At 51.1% G+C, this 19,898-nt stretch overlaps 1 protein-coding gene across 1 annotated transcript in view; it reads right to left on the bottom strand.

The window, feature by feature from the left end:
• Window positions 1-262: 262 nt before the first annotated feature.
• RAB44 (RAB44, member RAS oncogene family) overlaps window positions 263-19,898 on the bottom strand; it is a 42,329-nt gene continuing 22,693 nt past the window's right edge. Inside the window, exons 2-13 of the mRNA XM_012727326.1 lie at window positions 17,920-18,092; window positions 16,205-16,351; window positions 15,516-15,606; window positions 15,027-15,122; window positions 11,336-11,523; window positions 9,438-10,858; window positions 5,682-5,763; window positions 4,558-4,672; window positions 3,508-3,609; window positions 1,718-1,794; window positions 689-753; window positions 263-372 (exon numbers count right to left, since the gene is read on the bottom strand). Of these exons, the coding sequence (XP_012582780.1) occupies window positions 344-372; window positions 689-753; window positions 1,718-1,794; window positions 3,508-3,609; window positions 4,558-4,672; window positions 5,682-5,763; window positions 9,438-10,858; window positions 11,336-11,523; window positions 15,027-15,122; window positions 15,516-15,606; window positions 16,205-16,351; window positions 17,920-18,092 (2,586 nt within the window). The 3' untranslated portion in view covers window positions 263-343. The remainder of the gene's footprint in view (window positions 373-688; window positions 754-1,717; window positions 1,795-3,507; window positions 3,610-4,557; window positions 4,673-5,681; window positions 5,764-9,437; window positions 10,859-11,335; window positions 11,524-15,026; window positions 15,123-15,515; window positions 15,607-16,204; window positions 16,352-17,919; window positions 18,093-19,898) is intronic.

The raw sequence follows: 19,898 nt of genomic DNA, 5'->3' as shown, positions 1-19,898 counted from the left end.
GGAAATAATAACCCCACACATTGACCCTGTAGTCTTGCCACCCATAGACAATTGGCCAATACTGTGTATTTTCCTTATGCTATCTTTCCAGATGTTTCCTCCGTCCCCCCCGCACCCCCTCTCCAGACTAATTTACTCAGTGCTTCAGAGTGCCCAGAGGGGATCTGAGCCATGGCTTAAGGAGGATCTTCCTAAACTGAGCTGGCCTTCTCTCACGGCAGGCCGTGTCCAGGTCCAGGAGCCAAGGACTAGGAAGCCCCGGTGGGCCTGAGGATGGGTGGTCAGGAGCAGCAGCCCCCTCTCTTCGGAGGCCTCAGGGTGCCCACTTCCACCAGCGAGTCCTTCAGGCGTTCTTCTTGCCTCCGGAGTGACCTGTATGATGAGGTCCCATGTCAGTCCCTCCTCAGCCCCTTGGGGCAGCAAGGAGGGGCGGGAGGGTGTGTCTCAGGGCCTAAAAGGCTGCACCCTGTGAACTTCCTCTCTCCCACCAGCTCTGCTCCTGCCCTGTGCTCCACAGGACACCGGAAAAAACGGGGCCATGTCTGGTGTGATCGGGTTTCTGGCATTTTTGCCAGCCTGCTGTTTGCCAGGCCCTGTACAAGGGACTCTGGTCTTGACAAAGAAGCCAGCATGTCCCTCCCCCGAGAAGGGGTGATGAGGGCCCAGGACTGAGGAAGGAGGAACTCACACCAGGTCCTTGCAGTATTCGAGGAGGAAGGAAGCTGTTGGAACCCACCGAGCAACGGCCAGGGTCTGGTCGCAGAAGGGGCAGTGGGTGCCCAGCAGCAGGCAAAGGTTCAGTGTCAAGAAAGCATGTGGGGGGTTGGGAAAGTAGAAGAAACTCATTCATTCATTCACCAAGTATGTATGTGCCAGTCACTGTACTAAATGACAGAGCCTAAGAAATGAACGACCAGGAAATAAACCTTGGAGGTAGCAGGGATCCAGGGTTCTGTGGACCTGAAAGAGACCTGCAGGAACTTGGGCTTTATGCTACAGTGCAGTGAAAGCTTGGAGAATTTTCTGCCGGAGGGCATCATGGTGTCACCAGGCTTGTTGATTTTAGCAAGCGGTCTAGCTGCTAGGACAGAAAAGGGACTTAGAGCTCATCTGGCCTGATACCTCCCCTTAATAATGCTTTGATTTATTGGGCACCTACTATGTGCTAGACCCAGGTGCTGGGGGAGAGGCTGAACAAGAGACCTAGTGTGCTGTCCTGGAACTGCCACCAAGTAACAGGAGCGGAAGCAACCAGAAAACAGACAAAGCATGTGAAATTACGACTTGTGGAACTTCTAAGGGCACAGAGGACTGAGCTAGAATGTCCTTAGGAGGGGAAGTCAGGGAGGGCCCTTGGAGTGGCTTAGTGAGTCTGTGTGTGTGTGTGTGTGTGTTTGTGTGTACTGGGGAGATGGCACTGGAGATTATGCAGGCCATTAGGCTTTGTTCTATATCTGGTGGAAGTTACTAGAAAGTTAGAAGAAGCAGAGTGCCCTGTGCCCCTCTGTGACTTTAAGGGGGTGATGCAGCCCTTGAGTTTTGGAGAACATAGCTGTAAGACTCTGCACAGGGCTCTCAGGGCCCCTTGGCGGAGAAGCCCTGTGGCTGCATAGAAGCTTCTTGGGAAGAGGCCTCCCCACCTATCCTAGCCCTTCCTACACTGAGTGGCTGACGGTTGCCTCAGGGTTCTGGGTGGGGAGGGCCTCGAGGCACTCACCGGGCCAGGTCCACGATGGGCTCCAAGATGTTGTGACCCAGGGCAGCACTGCACTCTGCAAAGGAGACCCCCAGTTCCTGCAGACAAACAGGAAGGGCTGCGGTGCCTCGTGGGAGACCACCAAGAAGCCAGGCAGCAGCCCCCCCCCACCAAAACTCCGGACATGAGATCTGCTCGGTGTCCCCCTGGCCATGCCCAACGGTGGAGCAGCACTGGGCCACGGTAACCTGTGGTCCCCAGGTGGGCCCTGTGCCCCTCCACCTGGCCACCCCAGAGGCCACCCAGGAACAGTCCACAGCCTTCAGAGTGACTGTGGGAAAAGAGTCCCAACCTGGAGAAAGTCCTTTTAAAGTAATTTTAAATCATTTTCCCCCCTCAAAAAAATATTCCATTGGAGGAAATAGAGCATAAAAAATGTGTTAGTACAAAGTAGAAATCACTCCCATTAGTGTTTGGGTCTGGATTTCCATTCTGTTTTCTACTGACTCTCCTATTGGGGGGAGGAATGGCCATATACATGTTATTATACTGCTGGGTTGAACCACAGGAAAAGCTGCTTGGCTTATTTATCAGCAGTAACCTAACCAACACCCTTTCACAACTGCTTTCTGACTTAGGTGATATTGCTAGCATTTCCCCCACACCCTTCAGTCCTTGTCCAAGACAGGATGCTTAATGGCAGATGTTAGCCTCTTGTGTGGATCTCTACCATTTAGCCACCAGCTGCTTCCAAATTTTGTTCTTAGAAATAATATCATCAAGAACATCCTCATCTAAACAAGTTGGATTATCCATGACACACGGGTCTTCTGTATGTTATTCCCTTAGCGGTTGTTTCTGATTTCTTTCTTCAGGATAGAGGAGGAATCACTACGTCAGACAATTGAGCTGCTACTGTGTGTGTTTGTGTGTGTGTGTAAGAAGTGGGGTACAGCCCAGAGGTGTGGGAGGGTGAAAGGGTTCATCAGAGACAGAATGAGGAGCAGAACAGGTGGATTGACTGATACACACTGCTGAGGGGAGCAGTGCGTGAGACAGGAGAGGTCTGCTGTGCCAGCTCCCTGGATGGGGTTGAACCCAGATCCTAGGGGTGATAGCACTGAGACCTAACCCCTAGGCCACCAGGGAGGCCGTGAGCTGCTGCTTTTATGCAGGAAGAATTCCAACCAAACAGAAGCCTCCATGATGACCTCATGACGGTGAGAAATGAGAGGGACAGGAAGGAAACAGTGTGGAGATGGCCAGGAGGGTTGAGCCAGAGGTAGGGTGAGGAGTGATTCTTTTTTTCCTCCTTTCTTACTCTCCAGACTTTCTAGAATGTGGTCAGATTCTATTCACAAATAAATACTATCTGGAGACAGTGGTAGAGCTTTTGATGCAATCTCTCCCAGGGAAGAACTTGAGTCTAAATCAGAAGGAATGTATGTTAATTAGAGGCCAGAGGTAAAATTAAGATTTGACTGGGAATTTTAAGTGAAGCTTTTCAGACCTTTTTACTCTGGAGAGTTTAAAAATAGAGGTCAAGGCATTGTCTGGGGAATTTGCTAATTCAGCAGTGAAGTTCAATGTCATGCCCACCATGACAGCCTCATGTTTGGGTCTGAGGCTGGTATGGTGGGAGGCAGAGGTGACCAGACTGCTGTCCACATGATCTGGTCTTTGGCTGGGCAAGGCAGGAATGGGCAATGGGTCTTGCTTGGTGGCTCAGGACGGAGTGATTTACTCAGACCCTTCCAGAGCAGTGTCTTCGCGGTCCTGGCTAGCAGAGGGTCCAGCACCCAGGGGCTCACCTTCGCCAGTTGCTGTCCCGCCTCAGTGGGCACCTGACGCTCCTCTTCACAGTCTGTCTTGTTTCCCAGGAGCAGGATGACCACCCCTTCAGCCCCTGTATCCTGCACACAGACACACCCATGCATGTTAAGCACCTGTGTGTGCCAAGCCTTTGGTAGATTTGGTCCTGCCTGCCCACTTTACCCTGCCCCGCTCAGGCCTCCTGCTTCCCACCTTGACATTTTCCCCTCCTTCTGTAGTGAGCCTGCTCCCCTTCTCTGCCTGCAAGCATGCTACACACTTTCCAAGGCTAACCTGAAAAGTGCCACCCTCTGGAAGCCTTCCCGGATTGCTCCTGCCCATGTCTCTGTCTTCCTGCCTGTGCTGAAAGCCCTGTGCTTGATCACACCATTTCCCATGGGTCCCAATAGTAGCTTCTATTTATTGTGTGCTTACTATATAAACCAGGTGCTGGGTGGAAGCAATTATACCAATTCTCATAATTCCTCTCCACAAGAATTTGGGAAACTGAAGTTCAGAAAGGTTAAATCACTAGTCCAAGGTCACAAAGGTGCAGCAGAGTAGTTTGGATTCAAACCTAGGTCCTGTCAGACCCGAGGTCAGTCCCCTTGTCCGCTACTTTATCCAGCTTCCTTTGCCTCTCTTCAACTACACTAGAGACTTTTAGAGAGAAGACAATCCTTCATATCCCCCTCTGTGCTAGTGTAGACTACAGAATTTTCGTATATGTGTATTAAGTATGTGAAGGAAAGAACCGGAAATGTGCGGGCAGAGGAACTAAGGAGGTACCAGAGTTGCATCACAGGAGACATCACAGAGCTGCTGTATGTAGGAAAGGTGTGTATGGGACCTTTGGAGGGGTATAGTGTGGTTATGGTTCTTTGCACTAGTATGCTCTATCTGTCCAGCCACATGGCTTCTGCAGAGCACATCACCTGTATGCCTGATTTGTCTTCTGTAGGCCTGGGAGAAAGTGGGGAACAGGCAGGATACAAGCTCCCTCTTGACTCCCCCAGAACAGGGCCCAACCCCAGCAGCCTTCTGCTCACCTGAAGGCAGTCCAGCCAGTAGCGCACATGTGCAAAGCTCTCCTGGGAGGTGACGTCGTACATGAGCACCACCCCGTCAGCCTTGTGGAACAGCTGCCGGGTCACGCTGTGATACCTACCCAGAGAGTCTGCATGAAACCGTGCCCGGTGGCTTGGCCCCAGGCCCTGACCTCTGCAGGCCTCAGTTGCTCCATCTGCCAAGTGGGAGGATGAATCTTTCCTGCTTCTAATTGCAGAGAAACTGTGTTTTCACACAGTCTCCTTACAGGGCAGTTATTGTTGAAATTTGACAGGCCTGGGCTCAGGGCACAAGGTGAAACCTCTCACCACTTCCTTCCAACCCCACATCCATCCTGCAGCCTCCCACGTTTCCCCAGAGGCCACCAGGGTTTCCAGTTTCTTAAATATTTTCCCAGAGGATTTTATATGTATACAAAAAGTTATCTATGCACACACACACACACATCCCTCCCCTGTTTAATGCAAATACAGTGTCAATACCCCCATCCTCTTCAACATTCAGTATTCTGCACTTTGTTTTTTTCCAGTTCAATGAGAGATCTTGGAGCTATTTTTCTATTGGTGCATAAAGAAGATCTGTAGTCTATTTCGTGTGTGTATGGTTTTGTTGTATTCTATATGTGAATTTACTCTAATTTATTTATACTGCTGTGTAGCTAATCTATTCTAATTTATTTAGCTGACTCACTATTGGTTGCATTTAGGTTGCTGCCAGTGCTTCACAAGACAAACAAGGTTGCTATGGCTCTGTTTTTCCAGTCCTATGTGAGTGCATCAGTAGCATGAACTTCTAGATGCAGAACTGCTGTCAAAGGTGTGTGTTTGTGTTGCTCACCCTGCTTAGCTGGAAAGTGAAGACCAGCACTTTCAGGACGCTGACTGGTCACACTGGATGGTCCTAACCAGACACCCTGCCAGTCTGAGGGGCCCTGGGTCTGCTGCCCCATCGTTCCCCACTTGGACTTGACTAAGCCCTGAATCCTTGTGGAGGGGTCCTCTTTTGCACTTGGTTGCCTTTTGCCCATGTTGGGCTTCTCCCCATGCTGCTACACCCCAGACTTAGCCCTGGTCCCCAAGGCCACTCATGAAGACAGTGCCCTTACCGCTCCTGGCCAGCCGTGTCCCAGAGCTGCAGTGCAAAGTACTTGTTGTCCACCAGCAGGGTTTTGACTCGAAAATCCACTCCTAGGGCACACAGAGGGGGGTTAGTCCCACTTCAGGTTACCACCTAAGACTTGTAGTCAAGGCCTGCCTGCACGTCTACACCAGCCACGGCGGAATGAGAACCTTCTGCTGTGGGGCTTCCCTCTGCTCTCCTCTCCCATCCACATGCCACATCCTCCAAGTAGCCTTCCCTGGCCCCAGTCCAGAGTTCTCTGCTCCCTTACCCACTGGCTCCATGGTGGAAACCAAAAGAAGCACCTTAATTGTTTTGACCTCTGTGAAATAGCTGTCTTCCCAGGGCACAGCAATGTTTATTCCTCAGGTCACGCAAGAAAATGGGTTGCATCTCTGCATGTGTGTAGTATTCCCTTTTTTTATTCCCCAATAAAAAGATGCATGCATCCTCCCCCTTTAACCAGACAGCAGGGCAGACAGGCAGCCCAGGAGGTGGGAGGAGTGTTAGCTTCAAGGATGGTCAGCTGGGCTATGAGCTGTCCACTCTCTGTGCTGAGTGTGACCTTCGACAAGTCACTTCCCTCTCTGCGCGTCCCTCCTCATCAGCTAGGCGGCCATCATAAAAGATCCACCCTGCAGGGTGGTTGGGGAGATGAAATCACTTAGATCCAAGATTCAGCCCCATCTAGGAGGGGTTTGAGAGATGGGAATTTTCATTATCACTATTACTCCTCATCTCCCTGAATCCCAGCTACACCCTCCCCTGTGGTCGTGGTTCCAGACGCTCTCCATCCCAGGAAATAATAGGAAAATCCCAGGGAGGTATGGAATCTTTGGGGGTGCACCTTCCTGCCAACTCCTTCTTCCCAAGGAAACCAGACAGGGTGGGTGATGGAGAGGGGTTTCTCTGTCTCCATCCCCAGCCCCTTTCCTAATGGAATTCTATGGCTTCAGGGTCCAGGTCGGCTCAGGAAAGGGGTGTCTCCTCACATTAGCTCCTCAATGAGCTGGTAGACCCTGCTCAAGGTCTCCTATGTTGACCCCTATAAATGTTTGCTGCTGCCCCCTAGTGGTGACAGTCGATAGGCACCTCGGGCTCCCTTCAGGAAACCAGAGCAGCCACACCCCCAGAAGGCCTGCCCTCAGCAAAATGGTGAAGTAGAAGTTTGCAGACGCTCTTTCCTGAAGGTCTTAGGAAACCCAGGGTCTGCAGGAACCGCCCATGTTTTTTAACCCAACACCCTGTGATAGAGCCAGTCTCTGCTTACATACTCAGCAGGTTGAACCTACCGAACAATTAGCCTCTGCTGTTAATAACTCCTCAGTGTTCTCACTTTCTACTTCCCTGCTCATCCCCCAATGTGCCCACAATCTCCCCCAAACATGTTACAACTTAACCACATACAATATTAGGAATATGTTTCCTCCTTCCTCTCTTCCCCCGAGTTCTCCCCAATTAGCAAATTAACATGAGCAGCCTCAAAAGAGGGCAGAATCCCAAAAGGCATATAAAGGGCATTTGCCTGGAAGGCAGGTGGCCCTGGGATGAACTCTGGGATGAACTCAGTAAAGGCAAGAAACTTAGTGAGGTCTTCAGTGCTCTGTTTTCTCCACCTGTAAAATGGGGATGAATATGGAAAAGCCTCACAAAAAAAGGCCATTCAGACAGAACACTGGTCTTCCATCAGCCCTACCCCCAAATGCAGGCAACTTACAGCTCTGAGCTGCTGAAAGAGAGGGTAGGAATGAACAGAGGCTGATGCTGAGTGGGAAAATATGTTTGAGGAAGAGGCCAGAAAGTTCCCCAGTGACCGCTATGCCAGCTGAATGACAGCCACCAGGATGTGAAACCACAGCTGGCTTTCGATCATGGCCCTGGGTCTCTAGACTCCAAGCTGATAGTAGTGCCTCTGAGTTTGGCCACTTTTTTACAATTATGCAACCTATGTTTGCCTTGATAGACTTTTTCAAAAAAAGATTTATTTATTTATGCTTACAGAACTGGGGTAAAGGCCAGAGTTGTGGTGGGTGAGAGGATTCACCAGAGATAGAGTGGAGAGAGAACAGGCAGATTGAGGAACTATACTGCTGAGGGGAGCAGCGGGCAGGTCAGGAGAGGTCTGCCGCGCCATGTGGGTCAGCTCCGGGGCAGGGATCAAACTCGTGCTGCAGTGGCTTGAGAGAGCTTCATAATGTGGTGCTTTAATCTGTTGTGCCACCAAGGAGGGCCCTGATTGACTTTTTTTTAATAAGGATTCATTTATTTATGCACACAAGAACTGGGGCATAGAAGAGAGGTGCAAGGAGTGAGAGGATTTACCAGAGACAGATTAGGGAGAAGAACAGGCTGACTGATGAAGTATACTGCTGAGGGGAGCAGCTGGCAAGACAGGAGAGGTCTGCTGAGCCATGTGGGTCACCGCCGGGGTCGGGGATTGAACTCATGCTGCAGTGGCTGCTGATAGGTACTTTGTGCTGCAGTTAAACCTGAGCGCCACCAGGGAGGGCCTCCTTGATTGACTTTTGTGGAAACTTTCTAACATATAATAATGCTCATGATGAAGAAATAAGACTTAGACTTAAATAGCGATGAAATAATGATCAGTAATCATTAACAAATGATGCATGATAGTTAACTGGTAAATAATACAGACTATTCATTGCTAATAAATAAGGCTCAGTCGCAGAGAGGGTTGTTATAAGGGATAATAAGGAGAAGCCTGGTGCATTGTGGGTGGCTGGTAACTCATACATTCAGTAATAACAGTGGCCTCGCAGGCCTGTCACCCAGCCCAGCATCCGACCAGGCCTGCTCCTATGTCTCCCTCTGCCCGAGGACACTACATTTTCAGCTGGCTCCAAGGTGAAGATTCTTAGAGAACGTTTTGAGAACTTGTATTTGTCTACTGGCTTGGCACTGGTCCCAGTCAGTATGTAACCCGTTGACAAAGATGTGGACCACTCCATCTTAGTCCCTAAGTGAGTCTCGCTTTCATTCCCAGCATTTCTCTGTTTCTGTCCACTGTTCAAGTGCCATCTGACCCAGTGTTTTTAGGGAGAAGAAACTCCCTGCTTTGGGCATGTCATTTGCAGGAGCCACTGAAGTCGACATTATCAAATAATTACTTGTAATCATAAACAATAACTAATATTTACTGAGCACTTCATTCTAAGAACTTGACATGACTCATCCTTACAACCACTGTAGGAAGTTGGAACTGTTGTTGTTCCTGTGATCCTCAAACCCCTAGTGAGTGGGTTTGAACTCAGGTACCTAGGTCCCTAACTTAACATACCACAAATGCGCTCTGCACAAAATATTCTACTTGCTCAAGGTGACTTCCTGCAGAACACGGCTGACTGGCTTGGGGCTAGTCATGAGCAAATCCGGCCAGCATGGACCCTGCAGTGGCCTGCCCATAGGCCACGTGGGTGGAGACTTGCCTGTTTTCACCATCAAATAGTGCTGGCACCTAAATTACAGGGTGCTTTGTTGATGTGGCACATTATAAGCTAATCAGATCAATGCAGAAAAAGCAAATTACCTGTAATTAGGGATGATTAGTAAAATAGGAAGATTATGCCCCTATAAAATAATGTCTACTGCAGGGCCCGTGGCCAGGGCAGAGTGATTGCAGCTTCCTTAGGGATAGAGCGAGCTCTCTAGGCCTGCCTGGGCTTGTGGGTCCAGCCCCTGGGTCTCTCCTCCCTCCCCTGCTGCCTCCCCAGGTGGGCCTTACCCACAGTAGCTGTCAGCCCAGTGGTGAAGGAGTTCTGGTGCAGCAGGTGAAGGAACGATGTTTTGCCCACATTCGAGTCTCCCAGGAAGATGACATGGAAGACGTAGTCAGGGTCTGCTGAAGGCTCACTGGCTGTGGGGGGTTCTGGGGGAGGGGTCAGCTCAGTCTTTCCAGAGTCTGTTCCTGGGTCTTCAGGCCTGTTCCTTGCCCCTGGCTCTCTGGATTGAGGGGGACCTTGTTCTTCTCTATGAGAGGTTGTAGGTGGGGATCTGGGCTGGGCTTTCAGTTTGGCCACAGAAGGGAGGCTATCTGTGAACCCCAAGGGGTCTGCTTCATCCCTAGGCTGTGCCCTTTCGGGGGGAGAGGTCCCAAGGAGTGAAGATTTCCCAGGAGCAGGGATTTCTGCTTCAGCCCACATCTGTGGAGTACCAGAAGGGAGAGAAGCGGCCGCATCTTGCTGGGGGAGTTCTAGACGCCCAGTCCTCAGGCTGGAAGTCTCTCCTGCCTGCTCTGAACTGAGACCTTGCCCTCCCCCATCTACTCCTTTCCTCTCTTCAGCCCTGGGCTTCTCTTCCAGACCCTGGTCGGGGAGGGCTGCCAGTCCATCTGGCCTGAGGTTCTGGCCATGAGCTTCTCTTAGTTCTCCAGCATGGGCCGCCTGCATATCTGGACCTGGCTTAGGCTGCTTGGGCTCCTCTGTGGGATCCTGGGAGGGCTTGGCCAACCCAAGGGTGATTGCTCCAGCTCCTGGGGACCCCAGTCCTGCCTCAGAGCTAGCAGTGTGCAGGTCCAGATAGAGGGACTCTCTCTGCCTGGGTGGTTTGGCAGGGATAGGCTCAAGGCTAAGGCCCTTGTCGTCTAGGTGTGAGGCCTGGAAATGTTCTCTGGGCCCAGTTGAGCTTGCATGTGGGGGAGATCCCACCTCCAAAGGAATGAGCACTTTGACAGGTGCTGTCACCAGGCCCCCTGACTCCTCAGTTGGGGCCTCAGGCAAACGGAAGTGGGCCTCCGTGCCAAACCCTGACACCGTCTTGGGCTCCAGACTTTGAGGCTCAACAGGCTCTTCTGGGCGGATGTCCTGTCCATCTGGGTCCACTCCTTTCCCTTTGTTGGCTCTGGAAGGCACCCCAGGGGGACTCCCTGGAGCCCCATCGGGTTCTGAGGATGGCTCCTGACTGAACAGCAAAAACTGTGGCTCTGAGATGGAGATGTGCCTGACTACTCGGGGCGTCTGAGGGCCTGAGTGGGAACTCGGGGTTGGGGGTGGGCTCCAGGAGACCTGCAGGTCGCTGTGTGTGGGGCTGCTGAATCTGCTCAGGAGGTGGTGCCAGTCATCATTGTCCCCAAACAGCCCTGGCAGAGGGGCCTCCTCAGGGAAGGCTGTCTGAGGGTCGAGAGTCTTCTCATCTGCTCTGGGAACACTAGAAAGGAAGCAAGGAAGTAAGGTCAGGGGAGGAGCAGGTAGCAGGCTTACCAATCCCACCTACATCCCTTATCTTTGATTGCAAATTTCCAGAATGAGCCTTCCTTCCTGTCTTTGCTCAGGTAGCTCTTCCCACCTGCAAGTGCTCCCTCCTCCTTCCCCTCATTTAATTCTGCTCATTCTTCAAGAACTATAGAACTATATGAAGCCTCACCTCCTCCAGGAAGCCTTCCCTGATTTCCCTTTCTGGCCCAGCCCATGCCTCTATGTTGTAGCAAGATCCCAAGGATATGACTTCTCCCTCTCTGTGCCTCAGCTTATCTAAGAAATAGCATGCTAACCCCAGGCTGGCCGGGTTGTGATGAAGTTTAAGGAGGGACACCATGTTCTGGGTACTGACCAAAGCCTCAGAGAACTCAGCCTCCCCTGTCTCCCAGGGAAGCCCTGGTCTCCAGCCAGGATGGCAGCCACTTGCCTTGGTTCCTCCTCCATCTGCCAGGACACAAGGCCCCTGGCGGCACGCAGATGCCCCCTGGTCTGCCGCAGCTGCCCTCGCACTTCCTCCAGCTGGCCTGCCAGGTGCCGCTCAGCCTCTTGAAGCTGCTGGTTCTCTTTGCTGGCCTCCAAGTTTGAGCTGCTGAGGCTGTGGAGCTGGGCCTCCAGCTGCCAGGAGGGAGGGAAAAGCAGGAAGGGAGGGTTGAAGACCCCTCCAGGGCCTTGAACCGCCTCTCAAGATTATTGTGGGGGTCAGACTCTAGGTTCCTGGAGAGCCGATATAAAAAGCTGGTGGGGGTAGGGTTACCCTGCACCAGCCCAATTAACTCAACTACTGTCGGGGACCAGCCCAATCATGGGCTGTTGAAGGGCAAACACAGGCAGGATCTTAAGGTGTGAGCGGTGTTGGTGAGCAGTTATTCCAAAAATGAGGAGCAAAGGGGAGTGGGCATGAAGAAGACTGGGGAATCAGAGTTGGGTGCAAGTCTTCTTGCTCTGGTCTCAACAGACCTTTATTTCTACATTATGAGCAAGCATTGGGATATTAGCATATGAATTGGGCTGCGAGATCACGATCATTTTTCTAAGAACAGTTTGGGGTCGTATTGACCTTCAGCTGAGATTATAACATTATTCTTAAAAGTTAAAACAGGTACATATTAAAGTTAAAACAGGTACATATTAAAGTTAAAACAGGTACATAAATTCACAAAATTTAAGACTAATGTTGCTATATTTACCACAGTGAAGATTAGCTAAAATAAAATCCTTTAAACTCTAATTACTATTTATTGACCTTCATTCTCATTGAGATATCTTAAAGGGTAAAGTATGGAGGTAAAGTATGGAGGAATTTTTTTGTAAATCAATCACAAAAAGAAATGCAATAAAGTTCCTTAAAAACTGAATAGAAAGCTTGAGTAAATTTCCTTATTTAAACAGTAGAAAGCTTTAAAAACTGAATAGAAAACTTATGTGTGGTAGTAGAGTGATTTGGGTTCTCATCTGGGCACTAAAAGAACATGTTCTAGTACTGCCTCATATTACAATATTGATTTTGCTATAACAGCCAATTACTTTTATTAATCAGCCAATTGTAAAATTACTTTTGACTTCAAGAGGAATTTCCCACCCTGGGGCAGTGCCTATTTGCCTGGACCAGGAAATCACCTTATGAGGATAAAACAATCCAGTTGTAAACTGAAAGTTGCTCAGAATATTTTGATATTATGATTATACAAAAAAAGGGAGGTCGTAACATAAGTTAGCGTGGAAAGTCTGATTTTTTTCAGAGCATTCCCCCTCCATCCAGAATTTGTCGGTCGATAGAAGTTGCTTAGCTTGTGTCAAACTACCTCCCACCGGAGGGAAGTGCACGGGATGATGGTGATGGCACACGGGTGACTTGGTGATGGGAAACCCGCGGGGATTACAATTGAGATGGGAAAAAAATGTACAAAATGATGTAAAAATAAACTGTTATAAAATTTAAAAAAAAAAAAACCTACCTCCCACCCAGGAGAAACATTTGATTTGGGGTAGGGAGGCGACAAAGGGCTGTGTGAAAAACACAAGCTGCTAGCACCATCGGTTCCCAAACATAAATGGGGCCACATTCCCTTCTGCTCAAAGCCCAGTGCCAGCTACCCATCCCCCAGCCCCCTGTGGCCTCCTGATCCAATAGTTCATCAGCACATGGGGTGGAGGGCAACCTCACAAGACCCCTGTGTCCACAAGGGCTCTTCAGTATCTCCCTGCAATATTGCCATTTACCTCCTACCTCATGTCTCCACCTTGACCCCCCCTCAGTCAGGGCCACACCTTGACCATTCAAACATTCCCATTTCAGGGCACTGGCTGTTCCCTCTGCCTGAACAGCTCTTCCCTCAGATATCACCTGGTTCACCCTCACCTTCTGATCTTTACCCCAACATCATCATTGCAGAGAGGCCTTCTTTGACTCCCAACTGAACACATTTCAACTCCCCCTAACAACTCCACCCATCCTGGCCTGCTTTACTTCACGCTCCTTAGTAGGTTCACTACCCCTTAGAGAGATGGCTTGCTGATTTTATCCCTGGACACCCTGGCCAGACCGTAACTCCATGGATGGGGGTTTGTGTCTACCAGAACTGAGAACAGTGCCTGCCAAGAGTAGGCATGTCACAAGTCTTGCTGGGTAAAGGAGTGTGGCTGGGAAAACAGGAAACAGAGGAAATGGGCCTGTTTGGAAAGGCCAGTCTCCTCCCTTGGTAGAGGGCTGCCTCAGTTTCTACAAAGCACCTGGGAAATCAGCCCAGTGGGAGGATTTGGCTGGGTGACAGGATCACCCTGGTGGGGTTGGGGGTTGCAGAGCCTGCTGGGAACCCGGGCCAGGGCTGAGGGGGGCTGGTTGTCCTGCCTAGAATAGGAGATTTTACTAAGATCAGTGGCCTAGAAGTGATGAAGGAAGAGGAGGCAGGTTTCAGACCCAAAGATTGAGTCACAGTGCCAAGTACAGTGACTGCAGGCAACAAGACCTGGGGCATTCTGGCTGGGAAGCTAGGCCAGATTTGGAAACAGTGACTGTGGTGACTGCCTTGACCCTCACCTGAGACAGCACAGCTGCCTGGAGTGTTCCTCTCTGATGAGGAAAACAGGGCCGGGGAGCTTAAAACCCTGCTCATGTCCCCTTAGCTGACAACATTGGTGAGAATTGTTTATTTCTTAAAATGTTTTGTAAAGATTTATTTTATTTATTTATGCATAAAAGAACTAGGGGACAGGCCAGAGGTGCAGGGGGGTGAGAGGATTCACCAGAGACAGAGTGGGGAGCAGAACAGGCAGATGGACTCAAATACACTGCTGAGGGGAGCAGTGGGCGGGACAGGAGAGGTCTGCTGAGCCATGTGGGTCACCTCCCTGGCCGGGGATCGAACTTGTGCTGCAGTAGCTGCGGATAGCTTCACACCCTTTAAAATTTTTTGAAATTAATAAATGAAGGAAATAATGTAGTGAGGAGACAATATATATTTTTTTAATTTAAGAACTTATTACTTATCTTTTGTTTCTATAAGATATAGGGGAAAATAAGTGAGAGATAAGTTCATTAATCAGTTTGATTACATGAACCATTTCACTATGGATGTGTATATCAAATCATGTTACATCTCTCTTTTTTGGCACTTTAAAAAATTTTCTCCTTGTTCTTTCTTTTGTTTGTTTGTTTTTTTTTTTTTCTCCAATGTCTCATGTCCTCTGACACTCAGTAGCTATAATTAGCTTCTTCACTTGTCTTTCCCATTTCAAAGTGCTTTACCATCCCATTCGACACATTGGGCTGCAAGGTACAGCTGAGTTGCCCATCTCCATTCACAGCTGGAGTAACAGCGGCCAGGACAAGCAGGTTCACAGGGCTCTTCACTGGAACTGCAGGGTTCTGAACCTGTGCTTTCAGGCTCATGCCTTGCTGCTCCCACTCAATGCCTGGCCTCATCTCAAAGGGGATGAAGACACCTGGGAAGCTACTCTCTTGGGGCCTCCAGCAGCCACTGAATCCTCAGGGCTGGGCTAGTGGCTACAGATAGACTTACCCAGTCAGGTGCAAAGGGCACTTCTGGTGGCTGCAAGGAGCCCGGTGTCAGAGTCTGAGTTCTGAGAAATTGGGCTGCCGGAGAAGCCCTGTCACTCACCTCCCTCTGGCCCTCAGCCAGCTGCTGCACCGCACGTTCCTTGGCCTCCAGGGCTTCTTGCATCTGGGAGTCAAGGGCCTGGCTCCGCAAGTCACTCTGGGGAGCAGAGAGGTTTCAGGCTGTTTGCAGAAGCTAAGACCAAGCCGGGCTGGCTCTCCTCCTGCTTCACTTGGATGGGGCCTGGAGTGCAGGGACCAGGATGGGTCTCAGGACAACTCCCCTGACACCAGCACCCGGGGCGTAGATTGTGGCAATAAGGAGAATGCAAGAACTGGCTCCCGGCACAGACCAGGACCTGGGTGAGCAACAGGGACCCAGACTCTGCAGTCCATGCTCCCCCACTCCCACCTCCTTTCTCTGAGAAACACTGGTCAAGGGTGAGGGAGGTGCAGCTCCCAGTGCCTGCTACTGTCCTACATAGACAGCACCGCTGCTTAGCCAGCCAGACTCCAAGGCAGGCGGTTAGGGGCAAGCTGCAGGGGCGCTCACCTCAGCCTGCAGCTGCTGCTTCTCCTGATGGATCTGCTGCTCCATTTCCTCATAAAGCTGCTGGACCTCACGCTGGTGGTCGGCATCCCGCCTGGAAGGGGCACGGGGGGAGGGTGGGCAGGCAGCCCTCAGCACCCTGACTCCGTCACTGGCAGGGGTGGTCTGTGCTTTGATTTGGAGTCATCCCACTGCTACCTCACTTTACCAGCTGTCACTGATCCCTGTCACCTAAGAACAGTCACCAGTAACAGAGACACACGCCTAATCCTATTAGACTGGCTCATAAAACCATCACCAAGATAATTGGTTCCCTGGACTTGTCACACAGTCCCCACCCCCCACCCCATAACTCAGACACCCTGATAAGGCTGTACCCGCGCCAACCCCGGGGTCACCACGTGTGTTGTAATGTACATGAGTGGCCCCCCCAGCGCTGAACACCACAGCGGCTCTGCACCAAAGCACACTGGCCATTCCACTCCCGCTGAAGGCCCAGCTCCGTCCTCCCAGGCCAGCCTCCCAGAGCCACCCTTTCTTCCAGTTCAGCCCTGCCCCTCCAGCTCCCAGGCTGCTGCGAAGCCCTGGCCTCTGCTCTTCTGCAACTCAGGGAATTCAATTCTGCTTCAGTGAAAATGTAAAGGAGATGCTCCAGGTGCCAAGTGGGTGGCAGGGCCCCGGCACCCACTTACTTCCTCAAGGTCAGCTCCAGAGCCTCCTTGTCGGCCTGCACCTCCCGCAGGCGGCTGGTCATCTTGGCCAGAAAGCCCTCCAGGTTGCCTGCCAGCTGGGGCTCCTCCTGCCGCAGCTTCCCCCAGAGCTGCCAGACCTCTGCCTGCCTGGCAAGGAGAGGATGGCCAGCAACTAGATGTGAGGTAGGCTTAGGAAGCGGGGTGGCAGCTCCTGGGGTTTTTTAATTATTTTTTTAAAGATTTATTTATGCATGCAGAACTGGGGTACAAGCCAGAGATGCAGGGGCGGTGAGAGGGTTCACCAGAGACAGAGTGGGGAGCAGATCAGGCAGATGGATGAGCTGCTGAGCGGGGCAGCGGGCGGGTCAGGAGAGGTCTGCTGCTCCAGAGACAGAGTGGGGAGCAGAACAGGCCAACTGATGAAGTACACTGCTGAGGGGGGCAGCAGGCGGGTCAGGAGAGGTCTGCCGCGCCGTGTGGGTCACCTCTGTGGCTGGGGATCGAACTCGCACTGAAGCGGCTGAGGCCAGCTTGCAGTGCTCTGTGCTAGCCCGTTGCGCCACCAGGGAGGGCCCTGCTCCTGGGTTTTAATGCATACTCCAAGAAACCCCCGAGCCACACAATCTATTTCACACCCTACGAGGAGCAACTCAAATGTCAGCTCTTCCAGGAAGCTCTCTCCATTCTAGAAACTCCACAACACTTTTGCTTTCTGTGGTTCAGTGATTAATTGAAGGTTGGGGGGATATGGGAGCCCTATTGTCCAGCGTTTCCATCTAGTTTTCTCTCTTCTCCCACTTGTAGCTGTGTGACCCTCAGCAAGGCTCATGCCCTCTCTGAGCCTATTTGTAAAAGACAGAGGCTGAAGCCTGCCCAGCAAGGTTGCTTGAGAATGAGAGACATGCCTAATGAAAGCACAGCTTGGGGCCTGGCACATGGCTGGTATTGGATAAATGCTGCTTTCACACGGGTCTAATTAAGTCATGAAGACAGATGCCAGAGGGCTGAGCCAACCCAGGCTGCCAAATGGTAAATGGCTCCCTCCACACCTGCCCCGCCGGCCTGTACCCTAAGTCCCACCCTGCCCGCCCCACGACACTGGCCACACCCTCAGAGCCTGTCCTCACAGCACTCTGCTGATGGTGAACCTGGATGGTGATTCCCTTGTTGTAGCTAACAGACCCCAAAGGGGCCTAGGGGCATCACAGGCCAATTTTGGGGCCCTTTTCTCTGAGCATGAGGGAATCTATTGAGCTCAAAGCCTGAAACAGTATGCAGGAAATGTCCTCCTGTCCAAATATGCTTAACCAAGAACATCACCATGTCTGAAATCACTGCATGTAGTGTGAGGGGGTGGGGTGGGGGGTTTTTTTGTCAATAAAGACATTCTCATGGGAGGCTGATACTGTGGCTTGCTAATGATCCTACAGGGCAGACAGGGTATTGTGGGGTGTGCTGGAAGGCCGCCTCATGTGCAGGCTTCTCCATATGTGTCTTCATTTAATCCCAGGGCAGCTCTAATGTTCTCTCTAAGCCAGAGATACAGAGGTCAGTTAGGTCACACAGCTACCAAGTAGCCAAATCAGGACATGACCCCAGCTCTACCTGGTGGTGCCCCATCTCAGCACCCACATGACAGGTGAGTCCTCTTTCCCAATGACTGGAAGTACCACCCCACACCAGCCCCCAACACGCACGCACGACACTGGTCTTACTCAGGGTGTAAGTGGCTGGCCCCCAACTGCTCCATGAAGGCAAGGAACAGCTCCTTCTCCTGAGGGTTGGCCTCCTCCAGCCCTGGGAAGCTGGTGGCCAAGGATCCTCGCTTGGAGGACAGTGTCTTCTTTCTGCGAAGCCTGTGGATACTGGGGCTGGAGCCAAAGATGTTCTCTGTGGAACAGGGGGCGCAGAGGGAGGAAAGTAAAGTTGGGTCCGGTCTTCTCCCCTCCCACCCTGCCCTTTCCAGCATTTGGAGAAGCAATTTTATCAGTGTCTATCACAGAATCCAGGGCCATTTCATACTTTCTTCATCTCAGCTTTGGGAATTCAGTCAAGGTAGACACTGTGCCCATTTTTAGATGAATATCAGAGACTCAGAGAGACCAAGGGGCTAGATGGAAGTCATGCAGCAACTCTATGGTAGCCAACAGCTTCTTCACTCTCAGTCAAAAGGTATTTATTGAGCATCTGTCATGTACTGGGGCCAAAACTGGTCAAAATTCCTGCCCTGGCAGAGCTGACATTTAAAAATGTGAAAATAACATCTTTTTAAAAAGAAAATTTGGTGGGCCCTCCCTGGTGGCGTGACAGGTTAAAGTACAGCACTATGAAGCCACAGCCTCTTCAGCACGGGTTCTATCCCCGGCCAGAGAGGTAACCCACATCGTGTAGGCAGACCTCTCCTGTCTCACCTGCTGCTCCCCTCAGCAATGTACTTTGTCAATATGCCTGTTCTGCTCCCCTAACCAGCCCTGAACCTCTGGCGTGTACCCCAGTTTTGTGTGCATAAATAAATAAAACTTATAAAAGAAAAAAGAAAATTTGCTAAGTGAGGTAAAGTATAAATTTTCATGGAGTAGACTGGTCTGCTTTAGACAGAGTAGTCAGGAGTATCCCAAGGAGGTGATATTGGAAATGAGATGTCAGAACAGAAGCAAGTAGTGTGGATTTCTAGGGAAGTGCTTCCTAGGCAGAGAACAGAATGTGCAAAGGCCCCGAGGGAGGGATCAGTCTGGTACACTGCGGGGTAAGTAGCACTGAGGGAGATTAAGAGGGTGGCAAAATTTGAATGTTGCAGCCCTGGAGGTCTGAGGAGGGCTTTGGACTTTGTCCACAGGCATTGACCCCGTGAGCACAATTAGATGCAAAGATGGCCCCTTCACACTATTTTGACAACACAGTTCCCACTGCCTCTTCTACTCCCACTCCAGGCCCTGATTCCTCCTCCCTTACTCTCAGCTTCTCAATCAACAGGGCGGCCCCAATCTAAAAATGTAGGTTTCTGATTTCCTTCCTCTATTGTCCCCCAACTTTTGGAGGCTCAGCAGACCCTGAGAACTCTGACTGACTTTAGACTTTAAAGGCTGAGCTATGCTTTCCTGGGACTCTGAAGGATACCACACCCTTGGTGCCCTGGGCCAAAAGTTCCTCCCCACTGAGAAAATCAGGAGGGCATCAAACCCTTCTGGCCCTGGTCTCTCTAGTCCTTGTGAGCCTGTCTTGAGAGGCAGGTACTAGAGCAGCTGTTTAGTGGAGGCTCAGGGCTGGGGAAGTCCACCCACTGAATTACCATCCACGGCTCCCTAGAACTTGAAATTCCCTTCAACAAGCTAGAAGGTGACTGTTCCTCAGGCAGAAACAAGGCCTGGGGCCTCACCAACGAGAGGCACTTAACCTTTCACTTCAGAGATGCCTCCTCAGGGAGAAGACAAGGGAGACACCAGAGAGAAAGCCAGGTGGAGAGGGTTGCTCAGGGGAGCCCCCAGGAAAGGGACTGCCTCATTGGTAGGGAAAGAAGTGAACAGGTCTCCTGGGCTAGCCTTAGGGCCCAGCTTCTCCTGGAAACCACTTTACAGGTGTGTCCTCATCTCCACAGCAATCTGTTAGTTTCCAGGCCCTGACTACTCCAGGCGCTGAAGCGCTTTTTAAAGATCCTCTGATTAGGGCCCTCCCTGGTTGTACAATGGGTTAAAGC

This window comes from Condylura cristata, unplaced genomic scaffold (genome assembly GCF_000260355.1).
Source record: "Condylura cristata isolate star-nosed mole 26May11 unplaced genomic scaffold, ConCri1.0 scaffold00001, whole genome shotgun sequence".
In the NCBI taxonomy this organism is placed as follows: Eukaryota; Metazoa; Chordata; class Mammalia; order Eulipotyphla; family Talpidae; genus Condylura; species Condylura cristata.
The sequence above is the reverse complement of the archived record's forward strand: the minus strand, read 5'-3'. Positions and strand labels throughout refer to the sequence as shown.